At 39.9% G+C, this 24,915-nt stretch overlaps 2 protein-coding genes across 5 annotated transcripts in view; one reads left to right on the top strand and one right to left on the bottom strand.

Moving 5' to 3' along the window:
* The window catches only part of LOC106092199 (patj homolog), a 364,103-nt gene extending 339,592 nt beyond the window's left edge, over positions 1–24,511 (top strand). For all 4 annotated transcript variants that reach the window (XM_059362018.1, XM_059362015.1, XM_059362016.1 and 1 more), the window contains one exon: positions 23,931–24,511. The gene's annotated coding sequence lies outside the window, so the exon portion shown is untranslated. The remainder of the gene's footprint in view (positions 1–23,930) is intronic.
* On the bottom strand, positions 15,062–15,586 carry LOC131994677 (small proline-rich protein 3-like). The gene has a single exon (XM_059361479.1). It carries the CDS (start codon positions 15,584–15,586, stop codon positions 15,062–15,064), a length of 525 nt encoding a protein of 174 aa, XP_059217462.1.
* Positions 24,512–24,915: the final 404 nt, after the last annotated feature.

Below are 24,915 nucleotides of genomic sequence, written 5' to 3'. Positions count from 1 at the left end.
AAATGGTATGACGGGTTAGCACTCAGTCCTATGGTGGAGGGTGTGAAAATTAAATTTTAAGAAATTTTTAATTTTGATGTAATTTTTGCTGACATTTTTATACCCACCACCATAGGATGGTGGGTATACTAATTTCGTCATTCTGTTTGTAACTACTCGAAATGTTCGTCTGAGACCCCATAAAGTAAAGGGTGATTTTTTTGAGGTTAGGATTTTCATGCATTAGTATTTGACAGATCACGTGGGATTTCAGACATGGTGTCAAAGAGAAAAATGCTCAGTATGCTTTGACATTTCATCATGAATAGACTTACTAACGAGCAACGCTTGCAAATCATTGAATTTTATTACCAAAATCAGTGTTCGGTTCGAAATGTGTTCATTCACCGTAACGTTGCGTCCAACAGCATCTTTGAAAAAATACGGTCCAATGATTCCACCAGCGTACAAACCACACCAAACAGTGCATTTTTCGGGATGCATGGGCAGTTCTTGAACGGCTTCTGGTTGCTCTTCACTCCAAATGCGGCAATTTTGCTTATTTACGTAGCCATTCAACCAGAAATGAGCCTCATCGCTGAACAAAATTTGTCAAAATTTGAACACATTTCGAACCGAACACTGATTTTGGTAATAAAATTCAATGATTTGCAAGCGTTGCTCGTTAGTAAGTCTATTCATGATGAAATGTCAAAGCATACTGAGCATCTTTCTCTTTGACACCATGTCTGAAATCCCACGTGATCTGTCAAATACTAATGCATGAAAATCCTAACCTCAAAAAAATCACCCTTTATATATATTCTTGATCGTGGCGACATTTTATGTCGATCTAGCCATGTCCGTCCGTCTGTCCGTCCGTCCGTCTGTCTGTCGAAAGCACGCTAACTTCTGAAGGAGTAAAGCTAGCCGCTTGAAATTTTGCACAAATTCTTATTATTAGGGTAGGTCGGTTGGTATTGTAAATGGGCCATATCGGTCCATGTTTTGATATAGCTGCCATATAAACCGATCTTGGGTCTTGACTTCTTGAGCCTCTAGAGTGCGCAATTCTTATCCGATTGGAATGAAATTTTGCACGACGTGTTTTGTTATGATACCCAACAACTTTGCCAAGTATGGTTCAAATCGGTCCATAACCTGATATAGCTGTCATATAAACCGATCTTGGGTCTTGACTTCTTGAGCCTCTAGAGGGCGCAATTTTTATCCGATTGGAATGAAATATTGCACGACGTGTTTTGTTATGATATCCAACAACTGTGCCAAGTATGGTTCAAATCGGTCCATAACCTGATATAGCTGTCATATAAACCGATCTTGGGTCTTGACTTCTTGAGCCTCTAGAGGGCGCAATTCTCATCCGATTGGAATGAAATTTTGCACGACGTGTTTTGTTATGGTATCCAACAACTGTTCCTAGTATGTTTCAAATCGGTCCATAACCTGATATAGCTGCCATATAAACCGATCTTGGGTCTTGACTTCTTGAGCCTCTAGAGGGCGCAATTCTTATCCGATTTGAATGAATTTTTGCGCGAAGAATATTGTTATGATATCCAACAACTGTGCCAAGTATGGTTCAAATCGGTTCATAACCTGATATAGCTGTCATACAAACAGATCTGAGGACTTGACTTCTTGAGCTTCTAGAGGGCGCAATTCCTATCCGATTTGGCTGAAATTTTGCATGAAGTATTTTTTTCTTACTTTCAACAACAGTGTCAAAGAAGGTTCAAATCGGTTCATAACTTGATATAGCTGCCATATGAACCGATCTGGGATCTTGACTTCTTGAGCCTCTAGAGGTCTCAATTATTATCCGATTTGCCTGAAATTATGTACGACGGATACTCTCATGACCATCATTATACGTGTTTATTATGGTCTGAATCGGTATATAGCACGATATAGCTCCCATATAAATCGATCTCTCTTTTGTACTTCTTGAGCCCCCAAAGGGCGCAATTCTTATTCGAATTGGCTGACATTTAACACAGGTCTCCAACATATAATTTAATTGTGGTCCAAACCAGACCATATCTTGATATCGCTCTAATAGTAGAGCAAATTTTTTCTGTTGTCCTTTTTTTGCCTAAGAAGAGATGCCGGGAAAAGAACTCGACAAATGCGATCCATGGTGGAGGGTATATAAGATTTCGCACCGCCGATCTAAGCACGCTTTTACTTGTTTTTTCTAACAAAGACGCTTCAGACAAAGTCGTCACTTCATGAAAATTAATTACTGTCCTGTTGGCACTTTAAAATCTAATCAATCTATAATAAACTTATTTTATAAATCAAAAGAAATACAAATTTAAAAAAAAAAATGGGCAAACAAATGTCACTAATTGAAAGGGCATTAATCATATTTGTGTATGATTTATCACTTAAATGGCATTGGCTGCCCAATGGTCAAAGGACAACAAAAATCGTTTAAAATATTTTCGGTTTAATTTTGAGTGAATGATGTTCGATGGGCTGAACAAACAAACTAGAAAGCCATGCACACATAGTCACACCCACACACACACAAGTACACAATCTCTCTAACTCACACACACACACCCTTAAACGCATAAATATTTAAACAAGAAATCCTTTGGCAGCATGGCTAACAACAGACACAAAAGGCAACAGAGCTTTAAGCTGCCATCGGCTAACGCAATAAAAATGATTTAGAATGCCAACTAACGAACGAAGCAAAAGGTCTACAAATGATGATGTTTGGGGAGGGGCCGGACAGGGCAGGCATTCGAACTGCCATGCAGACAGCCCTTTGTCGTTTCCTACTGCCACTCTTTTGTTTTTATATAAAACGAGGTAAAAGCAAGCAAGAGGGAGAGAGAGCGGATTAATCGCAGAATATGCATATTTTATGTTCCGGTATCATTAGCATTTCCGTTTCCTCTTTTATTTGGCCTGCTTGGCGGCGACGGTGGGGCAATCGTTAGGTCTTTGGATTTCCTTGGGTTTCCTTTAGTCCGACTGAAGTTGAATGTTAATAATGGATAATGGAAACAAATTTATTATTTGTAGGTCACTTGTTAGCTGCTCTCAGGGTGGTGATGCAGAAAAGGGTTCTCTTGTTTAGCCGGAAAAGGGGTTTTTGTGTGTCTGCAGTTTTACTGGACGCCTGCTTGATTTTTTCGTTTTCGTTTTTTCTTTTTGTATTTTGATAAATGACTTGGCTTTTGAGTCCATAGTTGCTGTTGCATAGTTGCTTTCCCTCTCGGCTCCCTCTCTTTGTTACCCTCCGAAAAGGCAATTTCATGCATTTGTTGCCCCAAAAGAACTGGGCCATAATTCACTTGGCTTTAATAGGAAATCAACTTTTAAGAACTACCCTGACTTTAAAATCATCCAGCTAGCTAGAGGTTTATCGGCGGCCCTTTAGTCACGAGCCATGTTTTGAGAAATGGCCAAAGTTTTCATAATTGGCCAGTAAATATTCACTTTAAATACATGTGGGGAGGATTATGGGGCAACTTTATTTTCTTCTTACCATAGAGATTAGGTAAATGAACGTCTAAGGGTGTTTAGTGTTAGGGAAATGAATTTCACTTCAAGCAGCAGCCTGGTCTGGTTTCTTAAGGAGGCTTAAGCTTAGCGTAGTTACAAATAATTTCAAATTAAGCGACTTAATGCCAAAAAGTACTGTAAAAGCCTAAGATTAAGGTATATGGAAATTTACATCTATGCCATGCTAGGCATTTTAGGCATCCGAAGGAAAACCATTTCTAAGGGGAAAATATGCATGTTTGCTGTAACAATATAGCCATGTTTGTTGAAAGGGCCTTAACACAATCAAAAGTTGGAGTTGGCCTTTTTTTCACAGATTTATTTTTTATCCACATTCGGTGTGGTTAGAATGAGCAAAATCTTGGGTCTTGAATTCTCGAGCTTCTAGAGGGCGCAATTCTTATCCGATTCAGCTGAATTTTGCTTACATTGTTTTGGTATGACTTCGAACAACGGTGCCAAGTATGGTCTTAATCAGTTCATAAAATCCGATCTCCGGATTATATTGGGTTGCCCAAAAAGTAATTGCGGATTTTTTAAAAGAAAGTAAATGCATTTTTAATAAAACTTAGAATAAACTTTAATCAAATATACTTTTTTTACACTTTTTTTCTAAAGCAAGCTAAAAGTAACAGCTGATAACCGACAGAAGAAAGAATGCAATTACAGAGTCACAAGCTGTGAAAAAATTTGTCAACGCCGACTATTTGAAAAATCCGCAATTACTTTTTGGGCAACCCCAAAAAGAGCGCCCTCCAGGGGCTCTTTTCTGAGCCCCTGGAGGGCGTAATTATTGCTCGATTAACCTGAAATTTTGGAGGTGGTGGTTTCCTTTTCCGATTTCCAACAGCCACTCTATATATGGCTCATATATATTTGAAAAAGTCATTCAAATAACTTGACAAATGCGATCCGTGGTGGAGGGTATACGAGGGTTGCCTTTTATATATTACGGGGTTCGGGGACACAAAAACAAATATTAATCATCAAAAATCGCTTTATTGTTTTTTTTTTTTTTAATATTCCCCATTAAGGTCTATGCACTTTTGCATGTGTTTAAACCAATTTTCGAAACACTTTTGCCACTCTGATTGAGGTATCTCCAAAATATGCATTCTGAACGCATCAACCGCTTCTTCAGGTTTCGAAAAAGGTTGACCTCTAATTTTATGTTTTACATACGAGAATAAAAAGAAGCCATTCGGTGCCAAGTCAGGACTAAACAGCGGATGACTCATCAAATCGAAGTTTTGAGTGCCGAAAAACGCTGTTGTTTGAGCCAATGTGTGACAGCCCGCATTGTCGTGGTGAAGAGTGATCCGTCTTCGGCAGTTGGTTTTCCTGATTTCTTGAAAGACAACTGGCAATCAAATGGTTGTGTACCACTCAGAACTCAATGTTCTGCGTTGTTCTAGTGGTACGATTGTGACATGTCCAGTTTTTCCAAAAAAAAACAACAGGCGATCATTTGCTTGAAAGTGCTTCGTGCGCTAGCAACTTTTGTTGGATTTGGCACATCTTGAAACACCCATCCAGTCGACTGCTGTTTTCTTTCGGGCTCATACGCGTAAATCCACGATTCATCACCTGTCACGATGTCATAGACATGTTTTGAAGTACCGCGATCGTATTTCTTTCGACCAATTGACACGAGCCTTGTTTTAGTCCATTGACAAATTGTGTAGGATCCAAAGCGAACAAATTTCACAGTCAAATATTCATGCAATTTTGAATGTATGCTGATCCCACTAATGCCTAAGGATGTCTCACCCTCACGATAGCACCAACAACAACTGATTTTAAACGACCTTTACGAAATTCGTCTTGGAGTGAACTACGACCTCGGTTGAATTCACCATACCATCGATAAACACTAGTCGTTGATGGAGCTTCATCTCAAAAAATTGAATTAAATTCATCGATCCACTGTTGTTGAGTGTATCTACGTCAAAAGTTGTAAACAAGTAAAAGCGTGCTAAGTTGGGCCGGGCCGAATTTTATATACCCTCCACCATGGATCGCATTTGTCGAGTTCTTTTCCCGGCATCTCTTCTTAGGCAAAAAAGGATATAAGAAAAGAGTTGCTCTGCTATTAAAGCGATATCAAGATATGGTCCGGTTCGGACCACAATTAAATTATATGTTGGAGACCTCTGTAAAATTTCAGCCAATTCATATAAGAATTGCGCCCATTGGGGCTCACGAAGTAAAATAGGGAGAACGATTTATATGGGAGCTGTATCAGGCTATAGACCGATTCAGACCATAATAAACACGTTTGGTGATGGTCATGAGAGGATCCATCGTACAAAATTTCAGGCATATCGGATAATAATTGCGACCTCTAGGTTTCAAGAAGTCAAGATCCCAGATCGGTTTATATGGCAGCTATATCAGGTTATGAACCGATTTGAACCTTATTTGACACAGTTGTTGAAAGTAAAAATAAAATACGTCATGCAAAATTTTAGCCAATCGGATAGGAATTGCGCCCTCTAGAAGCTCAAGAAGTCAAATCTCCAGATCTGTTTATATGACAGCTATATCAGGTTATTGGCCGATTTGAACCATACTTGGCACAGTCGTTGGATATCATAACGAAATACTTCGTGCAAAAATTCATTCAAATCGGATAAGAATTGTGCCCTCTAGAGGCACAAGAAGTCAAGACCCAAGATCGGTTTATATGGCAGCTATATCAGGTTATGAACCGATTTAAACCATACTTGGCACAGTTGTTGGATATAACAACAAAACACGTCGTGCAAAATTTCATTTCAATCGGATAAGAATTGCGCACTCTAGAGGCTCAAGAAGTCAAGACCCAAGATCGGTTTATATGGCAGCTATATCAGGTTATGGACCGATTTGAACCGTACTTGGCACAGTTGTTGGATATCATAACAAAACACGTCGTGCAAAATTTCATTCTGATCGAATAAGAATTGCGCACGCTAGAGGCTCAAGAAGTCAAGACCCAAGATCGGTTTATATGGCAGCTATATCAGGTTATGGACCGATTTGAACTATACTTGGCACAGTTGTTGGATATCATAACAAAACACGTTGTGCAAAATTTCATTCCAATCGGATAAGAATTGCGCACTCTAGAGGCTCAAGAAGTCAAGACCCAAGATCGGTTATATGGCAGCTATATCAAAGCATGGACCAACCGACCTACACTAATAAGAAGTATTTGTGCAAAATTTCAAGGGGCTAGCTTTACTCCTTCGGAAGTTAGCGTGCTTTCGACAGACAGACGGACGGACGGACTTTATGGGGTCTCAGACGAATATTTCGAGTAGTTACAAATAGAATGACGAAATTAGTATACCCCCTTAGTATACCCTCTTATGGTGGAGGGTATAAAAATAGTCGCACGAAAATATTCTCGATTTAATTCCATTTTTTTGGCGAGATGAATCTTTTGAATTACTGTAAACAACACAAATACCGCTCGTATATAAAAGGCAACCCTCGTATAAGATTCGCCCCGGCCGAACTTAGCACGCTTTAATTTGTTAAGGGCTGTAATGTGATTACACGAGCCTGACAGTTCTAACATGTCCGCATGGCATGTCCCCTTTACATGCATTGCATTGCTTTAGAGATGATAGTTTAGGACTAGAGCGGGGGAAGGGGTAGTAGTGTTCATTGACATTTGTTTGAATTTCGGGATGTCGCAGATGGCGGGAAAACATCTGCTGGAAGTCGATTCCACAAACTAGCCGTCCTTCGACAGTGCATGGTTCGATTGAGGAGGCCACCATTGCGCAGATGTTAGGATGTCCGTCTATGAGGCTGAAGGCCTGGGTTCGATTCCTGGCGAAAACATGAGAAAAACTTTTCATCGGAGGTTATTCCCCCCCTAATGCTGGCGACATTTTTGAAGGACAATGCCGTTTGAAAAAATGGTATGGCAGCCATGTAAAAACTTCTCCCTAAAGAGGTGTCGCACTGCGGCACGCCGCTTGGACTTGAAAATAAGAGGAGGAACCCTATCAGTGAGCCTAAACTTGAATCAAGCAGCACTCATTGATGTGTGAGAAGTGTGGCCCTGTTTCTTAATGGAAAAAAACCATATAAAAGCGTGAACTTAGCACCGGCTGGGCCGAATCTTATATGCGCTTTACCAGGGGTCAAGTTCTTTGCTCGATGTCTCCTTATAGGCAAACAAAAAATAATGGCTAAGAATGGCTTTGCTATTGGAGATATGTCAAGTTATAAACCGATTGGGGCCATACTTGGTTTGGCTTTTGGAGACCAAAGTGGAAGTCATTGTGCAAAGTTTCAGCCAAATGGCATAATAATTGCGCCCTATAGAGGCTCAAGGAGTATAATCGGTAGAACGTTTTATATGGGAGCTTTATCAGGTTATGAAAGAATTTAGACCATAGTTGGCACAGTTGTTGGAAGTCATTACAAAACACTTCATGCCAAATTTCAGCTAAACCGGTTAATGATTGCGCTTCCTAGTGGCTTAAAAAGTCCACATCCGAGATGAGTTTATATGAGAGATATATCAGGCTATGAACTGATTTGACCATACTTAGCACAATTACTGAAAGTTTATAAAAAACACTTCATGCTAAATTTCAGCCAAATCGTGTAACTATTGCGATCTCTAGCGGCTTAAGAACCATGGACCGATATAGCCCATTAGCAATCACAAACGACCTACACCGAGGCAAAAATTTCTGTTCATTCGATCACTCCCCCCCCCCCACAGAAATGGCCAGAAATTTTCGGCAGAGTGTAATGTCCATAATCCGCCTTCTGACTTCGATCTCTCGAAGACTCGGCCTGTGTTCCAATGAACGACAGAGGTTGCTGTCTTCCCCGAACGAGTAGATCGAATTCGAAGTCAGATTCAATAGATCGTCAATGAAAATGAGAACAAGTGAAAGCGTGCTAAGTTCGGCCGGGACAAATCTTATATTCCCCCCACCACGGATCGCATTTGTCAAGTTTTTTGCCAGGTATCTCTTTGTAGGCAAACAAAGGATAATGAATAAAAATTGTCATTCTACTGCAGCTATATCAGGTTGTGGACCGATTTAAATCAAGCTTGGTGTGAATGTTAGAGACCGTAGGCAAAAATTTCAGTCAAATCGGTTAAGATTTGTGCCCTATGGGGGCTTAAGAAGTAAAATCGTGAGATCGGTTTATATGGGAGCTATGTCATGTTATGGATTGATTCAGTCATAGGAAAAGTCGTTGTTCACAATTTCCGCCAAAAAAAAAGACAATAACTGCGACATTAAGGCTCAAGAAGTACAATCGATGGGTTTATATGCGAGATATATAAGGTTATGGACCGATTCAGACCATATTTGGCATTGATAGGTTGTCCAACTTTCGGACCTTACCTAGGTTGTCTGTCGTCAGTTTCCCCACTGGGCAGTTTGGTAGTGTCCGAGGCAGAAAAGAAGTGGAACAGCATACAGTTGCACTTCCTGGTGTCGTGACACTTGGTGGCCTCTCCTGGTGGGCAGCTTTGTCCAATGACGTCACGGTGCAATCGAGGAAGGAAAAAAGGGAGATTGATTTGCATACCGTGCTATTGGCAGGGAAAAGGGCAACCAAGAGCCTATACAAATACACTTTGGCTTGGTACTAATACTTGTCCACAAATTTTTTCAAAGGATTTTTTTCTCAAACACTCCAAGTACTGCCACATCTGTTTTCACAAGCACCCATGCTTCGGAGCCATACTTTAGAACAGGTAGTATCAGAGTCTTGTATAGTGTGATTCTAGTCTGTTAAGAAGTGGCTTTTGTCCAATGACGTCACGGTGCAATCGAGGCAGGAAAAAAGGGAGATTGATTTGCATGCCGTGCTATTGGCAAGGAAAAGGGCAACCAAGAGCCTATACAAATACACTTTGGCTTGGTACTAATACTTGTCCACAAATTTTTTCAAAGGATTTTTCTCTGAAACACTCCAAGTACTGCCACATCTGTTTTCGCAAGCACCCATGCTTCGGAGCCATACTATAGAACAGGTAGTATCAGAGTCTTGTATAGTGTGATTCTAGTCTGTTGAGAAGTGGCTTTGCGCCTGAACTGGTTGCTCAATCCAAAGAAGCTTCTTTTAGCCAATAATAACTTTCGTTTAAATTCAAAACTGGAGCCATTTGTTTCGTTCACGGCGGTGCCGAGGTAGATAAAGTTTTCTGACTATCTTAATGTTACAACTCCCAAACTTTCCCCATTATCTTTATCTGTTCGAGTCAACAGGGCTTTGGGGGAGTTGATACCGTCCACTGTGTCCTATCTCCATTTACTGCCAGACCCACATTCCCTGATTCTCTTTTGATACTTTCAAAGTCTGCAATTGCTTCTTCCGGTGACCGATCCATAATATCGATGTCGACGACATAGTTGAGAAGGATAAGTTTTCATGTGAGTAGTGAGCCATGAGCCTATCACACCTGAATCTCGTACGATCTCCTCTAGCAGGATATTAAAGACATCTACCTGTCTGAAAGGAGCTTTCAGTTCGGAGAGGTTTGCAGGGATACCAAAATGCCTTTGAACCTATAGAGCTGTCGAAGGCGGCTTTGTAGTTAATGAAATCTTGTCATTCCTCTCGGGTCTCTTCCAGGATTTGCCGCAGTGTAAATATTGGATTTACCAGGTCTAAAGCCACACTGACGGGGCCCAATTATTTCGTTGACATAGAGTCTCTCCAATTCCTTCTTCGTCTTGCGGAAGATGTGCTTTCTCTCTCTGCCTTTCTCCCGGTACCACTCCTTCATCCGACGCGTTGCTACTGATTGTAAAGTTTGTCCTGCATGCCGCATTAGTGGCTTCAGGAGCTTTTTGACACTCCTGGTCATACCATGGGTACTTTCAGGAATGCTTTTAATATCCAAGTACAGTTACTTCGCAAGAGAGGAAGTGTTTTTTTTTAAGCATTTGGTTCAGCCGAGTGGAGTATGCCGTTGTCCCCTGTTGTGTTTACAGCTATTCGACATTCAGCTTTTGTGCAGTGGCAGATCGTACGTTTCTCGCCACACAAAGACTGGTGCTAACCTCCGAATCGATGTTCGCCCCCCACATCGATGTAGACGTACGATCGATGTTGAATGCACGCTGGTTGAATGCTCTCCATCTATCACAACATGTTTATTGGGATTCTCGTATTTTGATCGGGTGAATCCTTCGAAGTTGAAATCTGGTGCTGCTAAGCTGCGGTGATGACTATTAGCTTCAATCCATATTCGGAAGTTTCGCATTAAAATCTCCCAGAATGATTGTAATATCAGGGGCGGGATAGCGGTTATATTCTCTCTCTAGACGTTCGTAAAAAATATCCTTGATCTGTTCGTCCATGTCTTTCGCCGGGGTATGGGCGCGAAAGACTGACGTTGAAGAATTTGGCTTTAATGCGTATTGTGGCTAGCCTCTTATCCATCGGAGTTAACCTGGAGACAAGACGCTTCAGTCTCCGACTTACCAGAGATGCACAACTACATTCATGCCTCGTTCTAAGGCAGCTATAAAATAGGGCGTGTCCTCTCGGTGTTGTTTGTAGTCTTTCCCGAGCCATCGCACTTCTTGTATGGTGATAATGTCTGCCCTGTCCTTCTGCAATACATCGGTCCTTGTAGAGAGGGTATGTATACTGCACCCTCTCTACAAGGAATTCGGACATTCTATCGATGTAGGTGTGATGGAAAAATAGCCAAAACCATCCATGTTTAGATATAGCGCTCATATAAACCGATCTCCTTTTTATATTATTGAAAACCTGGCCCAGACATAGCTCCTATTTAAATCGATCTTCCGATTCTTATCAAATTGGACTAAAACTTCTATGATTACTTCTATGATATCAATCAACTAATGCCAGGTATTACCCAACGTTGCTCCTACTGCCTCTAGAGGGCACATTGCCATTTGATTTAAGAGCATTCCTATCCGAAAATTTGCAATATCTAAACTTAATCTGACTAAAAGGTATTCAGCGTTTCTCCTTTATCTCCCTTTCTTCCGAAAAACTCATATTTTCCTAATTTCCTCATTCTTCCTCGTACCTACATATCGACCACGGAGACTATGAGGAAAATGGTTGCAATTTCTTCCACCTAACTTTACATCTTATTTCTATCTTAATTAATTAGAGTGCCAGAGTTTGTTCCTCTGGTTATCTTAGTCTCATGAATTACTTCATATGAAATTTGAATACCTTAAAATAACTCACCTGGATTTATTTACCACCTAAAATAATATTTCAGTAATAATTCAAATGACTAGAACAATATTTACTTGGAATTTAACAAATACAATCTTGAAATGATAAATTCATTCATTCTCTACTCTAAATGTTGAGGTCGAATGCTTTCATTAGCCATGCAACACTTGAAGCTAATCATAAGAATAAAATGGAAGGATTCACCCGTATGGAACAAACGCACATCATGTGCGATATCGTCGTTGCTATGGTTTAAGGGCATATTCCTTGGACTTACACGCACAACATACTGTCACACACACACACACACGCACGCACGCATGTACACCATATGCGGATGCGAATGTGAGCTTCTGATAGTAGCTGCAAGTAGTATTTATGTCAGTATGTTAACATGATGTCCTCATATGGTCTGTGCATGTGTATGTATGTATGCATGATGTGGTATGCATATTTTATAGGTCATATCGTTGCTTAAGGATAAAAATAAACACTAGGAATCCCTATGCTGGCATTTGGCTGTAGTGCATAAAACATAACGGGGGTAGAGTAGGAAGTAGTGATGGAGATAGGGACTAAAAGGAGAATTGTAAGTTCCAAGGATATTTCATAGAATCTCGCCATTTACTTAAACACAAACGCACACACGCACACGCACACTTCTCTCTGCCCCATACTTTTACGCTGCCAGACTAAAGTGTAACTTTAAGAGAACTGTAATTGTTCTAGAAGAATTTCACAAAGACCCACAAACGCAGTGAATGGGATCAAGTTGGCCAAGTGTAGTTGACGACAAGGCACAGTGGGTTAAAAATAGAGAATAAATGAAAATTTGATCGATTTGGTAGGTCATCCGCACTTTAAGATAAAAATGCGTGGTTAATGATTTTGGTCGCTAGAAAATACATTGAAGCGGTCAATAACCCTGTTTTGGAAGTATCTCAAGCGGATTGGAAAATTTTGGATTCTCAAAATTAGGTCAGAAATTTATGAAGCAACCCTCGTAGGTTTTAAGGACAGACAAGACAGGCAAAACAGATAAGACAGACAAGACAGACAAGATAGACAAGACAGACAAGACAGACAAGACAGACAAGACAGACAAGACAGACAAGACAGACAAGACAGACAAGACAGACAAGACAGACAAGACAGACAAGACAGACAAGACAGACAAGACAGACAAGACAGACAAGACAGACAAGACAGACAAGACAGACAAGACAGACAAGACAGACAAGACAGACAAGACAGACAAGACAGACAAGACAGACAAGACAGACAAGACAGACAAGACAGACAAGACAGACAAGACAGACAAGACAGACAAGACAGACAAGACAGACAAGACAGACAAGACAGACAAGACAGACAAGACAGACAAGACAGACAAGACAGACAAGACAGACAAGACAGACAAGACAGACAAGACAGACAAGACAGACAAGACAGACAAGACAGACAAGACAGACAAGACAGACAAGACAGACAAGACAGACAAGACAGACAAGACAGACAAGACAGACAAGACAGACAAGACAGACAAGACAGACAAGACAGACAAGACAGACAAGACAGACAAGACAGACAAGACAGACAAGACAGACAAGACAGACAAGACAGACTAGACAGACAAGACAGACAAGACAGACAAGACAGACTAGACAGACTAGACAGACAAGACAGACAAGACAGACAAGACAGACAAGACAGACAAGACAGACAAGACAGACAAGACAGACAAGACAGACAAGACAGACAAGACAGACAAGACAGACAAGACAGACAAGACAGACAAGACAGACAAGACAGACAAGACAGACAAGACAGACAAGACAGACAAGACAGACAAGACAGACAAGACAGACAAGACAGACAAGACAGACAAGACAGACAAGACAGACAAGACAGACAAGACAGACAAGACAGACAAGACAGACAAGACAGACAAGACAGACAAGACAGACAAGACAGACAAGACAGACAAGACAGACAAGACAGACAAGACAGACAAGACAGACAAGACAGACAAGACAGACAAGACAGACAAGACAGACAAGACAGACAAGACAGACAAGACAGACAAGACAGACAAGACAGACAAGACAGACAAGACAGACAAGACAGACAAGACAGACAAGACAGACAAGACAGACAAGACAGACAAGACAGACAAGACAGACAAGACAGACAAGACAGACAAGACAGACAAGACAGACAAGACAGACAAGACAGACAAGACAGACAAGACAGACAAGACAGACAAGACAGACAAGACAGACAAGACAGACAAGACAGACAAGACAAACAAGACAGACAAGACAGACAAGACAGACAAGACAGACAAGACAGACAAGACAGACAAGACAGACAAGACAGACAAGACAGACAAGACAGACAAGACAGACAAGACAGACAAGACAGACAAGACAGACAAGACAGACAAGACAGACAAGACAGACAAGACAGACAAGACAGACAAGACAGACAAGACAGACAAGACAGACAAGACAGACAAGACAGACAAGACAGACAAGACAGACAAGACAGACAAGACAGACAAGACAGACAAGACAGACAAGACAGACAAGACAGACAAGACAGACAAGACAGACAAGACAGACAAGACAGACAAGACAGACAAGACAGACAAGACAGACAAGACAGACAAGACAGACAAGACAGACAAGACAGACAAGACAGACAAGACAGACAAGACAGACAAGACAGACAAGACAGACAAGACAGACAAGACAGACAAGACAGACAAGACAGACAAGACAGACAAGACAGACAAGACAGACAAGACAGACAAGACAGACAAGACAGACAAGACAGACAAGACAGACAAGACAGACAAGACAGACAAGACAGCCAAGACATTTGTCCCTCTCGGGTCTTTTCCTGGATTTCGCGCAGTGTGAATATCTGGTCTACGGTGGATTTGCCACGCATTGATAGGGCCCAATTATTTCATTGACTTTAGGTTCTAATTTTTCACACAGTGCGCTCGAGAGTATGCGGTATGCTTATGTAGTTGGCACATTCCGCCTTGTCTCTTTTCGTGTGTACGGGACCTAGTATGCGCGAATGCGTTCTTCTAGCCAGACCGCGCAGACATACGCTTTAACAACGTCTGGCTTAGATGTCCATAGTAGCATGGGACAGATTAATATCTGCACTCTCTTTTCAACTTAACCTTACCTATTATGTTGTGTTATGACTCCCAAGAGCTGTGCCTAGTGTAATCTAAATCGGTTTAACAGCTGATGTAGCTCCAATATAAGCCAATCTTCAGCCTCTACAAGGCTCAACTACTAAAAGTTATTCAAGGGACTTGTCAAATGCGATTCTTAATGAAGGGTAGGGACGTAGCCGTAGGCGTGAGCGTAGCCAGGCATGGGCGTAGCCAGGCATGGGCGTAGCCAGGCATGGGCGTAGCCAGGCATGGGCGTAGCCAGGCATGGGCGTAGCCAGGCATGGGCGTAGCCAGGCATGGGCGTAGCCAGGCATGGGCGTAGCCAGGCATGGGCGTAGCCAGGCATGGGCGTAGCCAGGCATGGGCGTAGCCAGGCATGGGCGTAGCCAGGCATGGGCGTAGCCAGGCATGGGCGTAGCCAGGCATGGGCGTAGCCAGGCATGGGCGTAGCCAGGCATGGGCGTAGCCAGGCATGGGCGTAGCCAGGCATGGGCGTAGCCAGGCATGGGCGTAGCCAGGCATGGGCGTAGCCAGGCATGGGCGTAGCCAGGCATGGGCGTAGCCAGGCATGGGCGTAGCCAGGCATGGGCGTAGCCAGGCATGGGCGTAGCCAGGCATGGGCGTAGCCAGGCATGGGCGTAGCCAGGCATGGGCGTTGCCAGGCATGATATGGTCTTCATTAAAAATACAATCTTAGCTATGTCCCTGGTGGTAGGTAAATGAGATTCGACCAAGCCGAAATTAACGTGCTTTTGCGAAATTTGCTCTTACTATGACCGTAGTGTCGATGAAAATGTTTGAAGAACATCCAGAGGCGTTCACAGCTGCCCACATCATCACTTGACATGATATCGTTCTCATATAAACCAATCTCCCGATATGACTTCTTCAGCCCTTAGAAGCAGTAGTTGTTATTCGATTAGGGTGAAAATTTGCACGTAGTGTTTCGGAACTACAACAATCGTGTCAAGTATGGTCAATATCGATTTATAATTGAAATATGTGCTTGATTTGGAGAAATGTAATGCGTAAAAATTTTTTGATTGATTTGGAGAAATTTAATGTATAAAAATTTTTTTTCTGAATTCATTGTGGTAGATTCGTCCCGGACGAACTTGCCACGTTTTTACATGTTTTTCGTTGAATCCAAGCCTACACTCGCTGAACCATTTAGCTGTTGTTGCAGATTTTTGACATATGGCAATGCTGCCAGTATCTTTAAAAGGATTAATTGAGCCATACACAAACATTTTGTTCACATTGAGGTGTTAGATATCGCCAACAATAGCCAGTTGTTATATTCCAGCCAAATACAAGGCAATCACTCTATTACGTTAATATTTTTATTTTTTTTCATCCCACTGTTCGGCCACAAACGACAACGTAGATAACTATGATGTGCATGAAATATGAATACTTGCACAAAACCTCATTTTATTTCCATTCGCATAGGGAATTCTTTGAATGAGGTCTACACTGTATCGCATTAGACCTTTGGTTTGTATCCTGGCTTACAAAATAACACTTAAATGTGGCACGAGTATGCGAGAGTACATAATGGCAATGGTTTTTTTTTTTTTTTTTTTAAGATGGGAAGAATTGGCTGAATGGCAAATTTAAATGTACAACATATTGTGCGGTAGAAAAGAGGAGACATTGGTCTTGTCTCTGGCTTCCAGTAATTTATTATTTAGAGTAAAAGTCATTCAGTCGTGAGAAAATTTTAAATAATGCCATCACATATTCATAAACTATCTGGCATATGAAAGAGGAAAGAAACAAAAAGAAAAGTTACTTTAAGGTAAAGCGAACGTAGAGTTGTGTAACAACATTTATAGGGCTTCTGTCCGTATTTTTTTTCCTTTATCTTTGTTCTAAAATTGATTGGCTTTTTGTTTTTTTGTTAGCATAAATAAATTCCATTTTTTCGCTTTCAATTTTAGAATGAAATTTAAATTTCTTATATGCTGGTGATTTAGGGAGACTCCTCTGGCTTCCTCTAGTTCCCTGTAAAAGTTTCTTAACCTCTCTTGGAAAGAAGTGGGGAAAAAGATGAAAGAAAAAAATCGAAAAATCACATAAAAGAGGTTTGCAGCTACAATAAATATGTCAATATAACAGCTTCCATTGCCGCTAGCTAAAGTATGGGGGGCGGCGGATGACCGTATGAGAAGTCAAGCAAATACTTGTACACACACACACACACATACACACTCATATATAAAATGAACAAATGTATTGTGTATACGATTCTCTAAAGGAAAGTCCTTGTTTGCAGGATATTGCAAAATTTAAATAATCAATATTTTATCAGACGATTCTCAATTTCGCTCCTTTGCGAGCAGCAGCAGCAGCCGTATGCTATTGGGTGAATATAAAATTGCCATTTCTTTTTTTTAACCATAAAAAAGATATACCAGCATACACACATATCCCAACCATCTTTATTCAAGTGTTTCCTACTCTTATGGTTAAGGCAATCGAGAAATGCTTTGTGTTGCTTCATGTCCGTGTCATACGTGGCGTATGAGTTATGCTAATAATGACAACAGCATAAATATAAATCATACGTACCCCGGGACATTGCATTGTTATTTCATAGTGGAAACCATACCATTATCATGTTTAATGTATAACATGGATGTCGGTGATCCATATCATCTTGGACTATTTTAGATTTTGCATTTCTATGAAATTTAGAGAGAAAAAAAAAAAATAGTTGACATGTACCATCATTCTTCTAATGATATGTTAAGACATTTATTTTGCATATTTCTATAATTCATCACTTTAAGTTGAAATGAATTTTATGCAGACCATAAAAGTGACATTCATAGGATTGGTGCTCAATATTTGGAAGCAAATTCCGACAATATTTTCAAGCTTTATAGGTTGAGCAATAACAATGCTAAGTACAATTGCCATTGGGTATGGCCAACTGAAATAAAACTTTAATGGATGAGGAAATTTGTTGCTATTGTAGCAAATGTTGTTTTACGGTATGTCAGTCACTGCTATTTATTGGTTATTGTGACAGATTAGTACTTTAAATGTTCAAAATAGCACAGAAGTAGGCATGTCTGCCTTTGAGCCCAAATTCCTGGTTTCGAGTTGTGGCAAAAATGTCTAAAAATATGGTCAGTGGTGGTCCCACCTCACTAGATATTCCTGTTGAGTTGAGTGTACATGGTTAGAGATGGATTTCTACCGGGTAAATACCCATCGCTTGGGTATTTATTGGGAAAATACTCAATAAATATCTTTTTATAACCTACACCACTACTGTGGTACAGGGTATTATAACTTAGTGAATTTGTTTGTAACACTCAGAATCACTTTCTCATTCGATTTAGCTATATCTGTCTGTCGGTCCGTCCGTCAGTCTGTCCATGTTAATTTGTGTACAAACTACAGGTCGCAATTTTCATCCGATCGTCTTCAAATTTGGTATGGGCATGGGCATTTTCAGCCTAGAGACGAAGCCTACTGAAATTGGAAAAATCGGTTCAGATTTGGATATAGCCTCCATATATATGTTCGTCCGATTTGGTGTAATACAGCAATAAAATGGTAATTTGTTAACCGATTCTCTCGAAATTTGACAGGAAAGATTTTCTTATTGGTGAATTTCATAGAAATCATCTCAGATTTGGATATAGCTCCCATATATATATGGGTTGCCCAAAAAGTAATTGCGGATTTTTTAAAAGAAAGTAAATGCATTTTTAATAAAACTTAGAATGAACTTTAATCAAATTTACTTTTTTTACACTTTTTTTCTAAAGCAAGCTAAAAGTAACAGCTGATAACTGACAGAAGAAAGAATGCAATTACAGAGTCACAAGCTGTGAAAAAATTTGTCAACGCCGACTATTTGAAAAATCCGCAATTACTTTTTGGGCAACCATATGTTCGTCCGATTTCCAGTAATACAGCAAAAAAATGGTCATTTGTTAACCGATTTTCTCGAAATTTGACAGGAACGATTTTCTTCTGACTCACGGTATTATTGGTGAATTTCATAGAAATCGTCCCAGATTTGGGTGTAGCTCCCATATATATGTTCGTCCGATTTCCAGTAATACAACAATAAAATGGTCATTTGTAAACCGATTCTCTCGAAATTAGACAGGAAAGATTTTCTTGTGACTCTCGATATTACTGGTAAATGTCATAGAAATCGGTGTAGATTTGGATATAGCTCCCATATATATGTTCGTCCGATTTCAAGTAATACGATAATATTTGCTAACCGATTCTTTCGAAATTTGGCAGGTAAGATTTTATTGTGACTCTCGATATTACTTGTAGATTTCATAAAAATCGGTTCAGATTTGGATACAGCTCCCATATATATGTTCGTCAGATTTGCAGTAATACAGCAATAAAATGGTCATTTGTTAACCAATTAGCAATTTGGATCTAGCAATTTGGAAGGAAGAATTTTTTAATGACTCTTTATATTAAAAGTGAATATTATAGAAATCGGTTCAGATTTGGATATAGCTCCCATATATATGTTCGTCCGATTTCCAGTAATACAGCAATAAAACTGTCATTTGTTAACCGATTCTCTCGAAATTTGGCAGGAAGTATTTTATTCTGACTCACGATATTACCGGTGAATTTCATTGAAATCAGTTCAGATTTAGACATAGCTCTCATATATATATATATCGCCCGATTTTCACTCCTGAACCCACTGCAAGCACATTTTTTGACCAATCTTTCCAAATTTTTGTACAACGCTTTTCTCGACAAATTCCACAATATCCATAAAGTTTGGTCGAAATCGGTTCAGATTTAGATATAGCTCCCATGTATTTGTTCGTCAGATTTTGGATAATTTGTTGTCATTTGTCAACCGTAGTTATTACATTTTGAACATATTTGCTGTGCTCGAAATTTGATACAGGAATTTTAATAATCTATCTGGATACATCCGCCGAGGTCCCTCAAAATTAGTTCAGAATTAGATGTAGCTCCCCCTTATGTGTTTATAGGGTAGGTTATAAAGTCGGCACCGCCCGACTTTTGTCTTTCCTTACTGGTTTGGGTATTTTTAATTTTGCAGATATCTTGGGTATAAAAACATTTTGCAAACAATTTTTGATGATTTCGTATTCTTTGTGTATAAACCTAATTCTCTCATCTCATTAAATCGGATTTTAGTTATATATAGCCGCTATACAGACCGATCTCCAGACTTAAAGTCTTGAGGTAATAAATTGGTAATGTTTCATCTGATTTCGATGAAATTTGGCACTGTGAATTCTGATAGACCCCTACCCATTTCTGTGAAGTGTATTTCAGATGGGACTATATTTGGATAAAGCTGCCCTATAGACCGACCACCCGGTCCTCTGATATAGGTTATTAAGTCCACAAAAGATCATTTTATTACCCGAATTCGAATTACCGAATTTATCAGTGTGTTTTGGTAGACCCCTACCCATTCCTGTCAAATGTGGTCCAAATTGGACCATATTTGGATATAGCTGCCATGTAAACCGATCTCCCGATGTAGTGTAATGAGCCAATAAAAGGAGTATTTTTCATCCTATTTCGATGGAATGTGGCACAGCGTGTTCTGGTACCCCTCTAAACCCTTTTGATGAATATCGTTCAGATCGGACCATATTTGGATATAGGTGCCATATAGACCGATTTCCCAACACGCTCTCATGCATGCGCAGACGCGCAGCACCCATGCTTGGGACTTGGCCTGTGTATACTTGAGTAAGGGTTTGTGTACACTCCGGGGATGCACTAGCGTGGGGGCACACATTGGGCCAAATGTAATATAAAATTGGAAATGAGTCTACAAGTCCTTAACAAAATCTAAAGTAGTTACGTCCTACGGTTTCACAAGGTGCGGCTAAAGTTGTCGAGAAGCGTTGGGGCTATGGACTCAGCAATTGTTGCTGGAGACTTGGCTAAGACACTATCGTCCACATTACTATAGACAGGCGGTTTTGCTAGAAAATGGAAAAACTTTACCTCGATCAAAAGAGGAGAGGATGGCTCTGAAATAGAACCCTATTGGTTAATTCAGCCAAATCGGATAACAACTGCGCCTTCTGAGTTTAAGACCCTAAATCGGGATGTGGGTTTATATGGGAGCTATATCAGGTTGTAGACCGATTTAGACCATACCTACTACGGATGTTGGAAGTCATACCAGAACACTACGTGAAAAACTTCAGCCAAATTAGATAACAATTGCCGCTTACAGGATCTCAAGATCTCATATCAGGAGTTTGGTGTATATGGGAGCTATATCAGGTTGTAGACCTTCTGAGTTTAAGACCCTAAATCGGGATATCGGTTTATATGGGAGCTATATCAGGTTGTAGACCGATTTAGACCATACTTAATACGGATGTTGGAAGTCATAACAGAACACTACGTGAAAAATTTCAGCCAAATCGAATAACAATTGCCGCTTCCAGGATCTCAAATCGGGAGTTTGGTTTATATGGGAGCTATATCAGGTTGTAGACCGATTTGGATCGTACATCTCATTGTTGTAGGAAGACGTGACAGAACACCACGTGCAAAATTTCAGCCAAATCGAATGACAATTACTGCTTCCAAGGGCTAAAAACCTCAAATCGGGAGATAGGTTTATATGGGAGCTATATCCAAATCTCAACCGGTATAGCCCATTTGCTATCAAACGACCTGTCTGTCCAAAATTTTAAGACGATATCTTCATTCATTCGTCTTTTATCGTGATTTCGACGGACGGACGGACGAACAGATGGACGGACGGACAGATGGACGGACAGACATTGCTAGATCAACTTAAATCAATATGATCAAGAAAATATATGTAGGGTAATTTTTTAAGAGCTATAGGATAGTTTTTCAAAAAAACACATAGAATTCAGTACAATGCATGAAATCTTTATTTGAACCGATAGAACGGTTCATATTATTTAATGTTTGAAGATTATTTCGTGACTGCTTCTCAAATGGTTCATCCGCTTAGTCCAATTTTGGGACACTCTTTCCAACATTTTGGCCGGTATCTTACGAATCTTGTTGAAACCACTTGTCATGCAAGTCAAGCTCTTGCATTTTGGTGTCATCTTGTGGTTGCGCTCCTCATACACAGTTACGTTACGATTCGCATCATATTTGAAGAAGTACGGTCTAATGATGTCACCAGCCCATAAACTGCACCAAACTACGACTTTTTCTGGATGCATTAATAGCTCTTGCAATGCTTTAGGCTGATCTTCACTCCAAAATCGACAATTCTAATTATTTACGTACCCTTTGAGCCAAAAATGAATGAAAAAATAAAATGGAAGAAGCGCGCGATAAACTTTCTTAACAGAGCACGCATTTTGATAATAAAATTCAATAATTTGCAAGCATTGTTCGTTTGTTAGACGATTCACAGTTAAATAATAGAGCAAACTGAAGATGTCAGACAGTGAAACAAAACACGAAAGGTGCTAGAGCTGTTCAAACCTGTTTCCAGCAAATCTAAAAAAATCACCCTTTACTTTATGGGAACTCAGATCAATCTCTCAAAGTATTACAAGTATTATGGTGGGTACTAAGATACAAGGGCCGTCTTAAAAAGGCTCAGAACAAAAGTTAGGTGAAATTCTACAGCTCCATAGAAAGTACATCAAAGGGCTATACACCATTGAAGATCCTAGCCTCCAACTCTGTTACTGTTGAGTACATTTGCAAGTCACAGTATGTACAGGGAATGTTTAGAGACGAAACTCAATAACGTCTCCTGCATAAAAATTTTCAGAAAATATTGTCACTGATATACATTCGTGGTTCGACTCCAATAATTTCTTTAAATCGTCAGGACCAGATCTGTCAATAAACTAGCTCCCTGACTAGAGGAGATATAAGCATGTCATATATACCTGGTGGATAAAAAGGCACAATGATCATTTTCATTTCGAGAAGCAAAGAACCATATGACACGCAAGCAACAGATCTTCGTGGTATAAGATCGTCGCACAGTGAGATAGAACCGAAAAAAACTTTTACAAATAATGCCGTGTGTGAACGGGTAGAGATATCTCTTTGAAATTTGGAATGAATAGAGCTGAGGTGCTGCCAAGATAGGGTGCAAAATTTCAAGGCCATAGGTTATCCACTGAATCGCTGTGAAGACTTCGAGGAAATCTTTCATGGTCTACTTCCTCGATGTCCTCACGGCAAGTCAGCAAGTTACAAAGTGACCAGTTATGATGACTTGTCTTCTAGTCAACGATAGCAAAGCGCTAGACTTATTCAAGCTTTATGTGTGTTCTGCACTGGCAAGAATATGGATTTCTACTTTGAGTTCTCATTTCTTAAGGGCTTGTTCGAATTGAGACGCAAGATGTTGGTATTTTTAAGGGATTTAGATGGTTCAAAGATAGGAAATAGAAAGCATCTTCCTTCCCGTGTTTCTCTGGTATCTTTATGGTCGAAATCTTCTTTGTGAGTCTCAAGCAAACCTGCCACTTAAACATAACCTTAACTGAATCTAGATGCAGCCCCTTATAGGCCGATCTTCTTTAAGGTCTCAGATCCATAAAAGGCGCTTTTAAAGCTTGCTTTTGGCACGAAGAGGTAATACGACCCTTTGAAATCCTTGCAGCGCATGGTCTAGTTCTGGTCACCCCGGTAATCAATTTGGTAGTGTTCTCGGATTATCAGAGCGGAGATTGCGGGTTTAATTCCTACCAAAAGCCTGGTGTGTCGCTATTGCACTCTGTCCGGATTTAATGAGTTTTAGGTTGTTTTTAATAAATTTTTAAAATTTTTGAAAAAAAAAAATATTTTTCCGCAGCACTTCTTACGGTAGACCCTAATATATTATTTAATATTTTCCCTGGTATTTGTCATAGAAACAAATAGAAACAATATAGACTATGTTTATACACAAAATTGCATTGCGGATTTTATGCCCAAAACAAAATATGCATTTCTAATTCGGAATTTTTAATTTTAACAAACATCTCTACTCTCTGCTTTGCATTTTCAGATATCATCACCACCATGTCACAAATGTAGGGAGGGACACATATGAGAGGGATGAAGAGCAAGCCCATCCAGGCAGCCAGCCAGCCTGCCAACAACTATGGAGGATTAAAGTCAAATACAATCAACAACCAAGGAATACGTAATGACACAGACACCGAACGCACGACAGACACACAGAGAGACGAACAGCCATGGCATGCAAGTGGGATACCGGCATTGATTCATTCATGCAAACATAATTCTGCATATGCTCTCTCGACAGACAGAGTCGTCGTCATCGTCGTTTATATTAAAAACCAAAATCTAGCTAAATATACTAAATAAATGAACACCTTATAGTCAAATATATATATATACAACAAAAACATCATCATCAACAACAACAACAACAACAACAAGAGTAACAACCAAATGAAAAATATAAATGAATAAACACTTGCTAGAGACCTATGCACAAACTCTCAGCATATATACATCTCATTGTGGTGAGTATGTATGTATGTATGTGTGTAGGTGTTTAGGTGTACTCAACGTACTGACTGTACTATATAAATATGTATGAATAAATATGTATAAAATAAATATAGGCAAAATATCGATTTACTTGTAGGCGAACACTTTTGCATGAGCAATACAAACTCAGAGGACACATAGCAATCGACACACATTTCTAGATCATACTTGACAACATTTTCATACAGTGATGGGCATAAGTGTGAGGAAAATGAAGGAAGCTTAGAAAGAAAACAAAAACACTTTTGACACTGGAAAGGAAAGGCTAAAGTCGTGTGGAGTCGACTATATAATACCCTACAACTACCCTACAATTGTAAATCTGAACCGACTTTTTTTGAATGCAAATCCTGCAATAAATATATGTGGGAGCTATATCCAAATCTTAACCGATTTTTGTGAAATCTTGGAGATATGTTGGATTCAGTAACAAAACAATTCGTGCCAATTTTTGTGTAGATCGGTTGAAAATT

Source organism: Stomoxys calcitrans, chromosome 2, assembly GCF_963082655.1.
Source record: "Stomoxys calcitrans chromosome 2, idStoCalc2.1, whole genome shotgun sequence".
Lineage (NCBI taxonomy): Eukaryota > Metazoa > Arthropoda > Insecta > Diptera > Muscidae > Stomoxys > Stomoxys calcitrans.
Note: the sequence above shows the minus strand (reverse complement) of the source record. Positions and strands in the feature narration are given on the sequence as shown.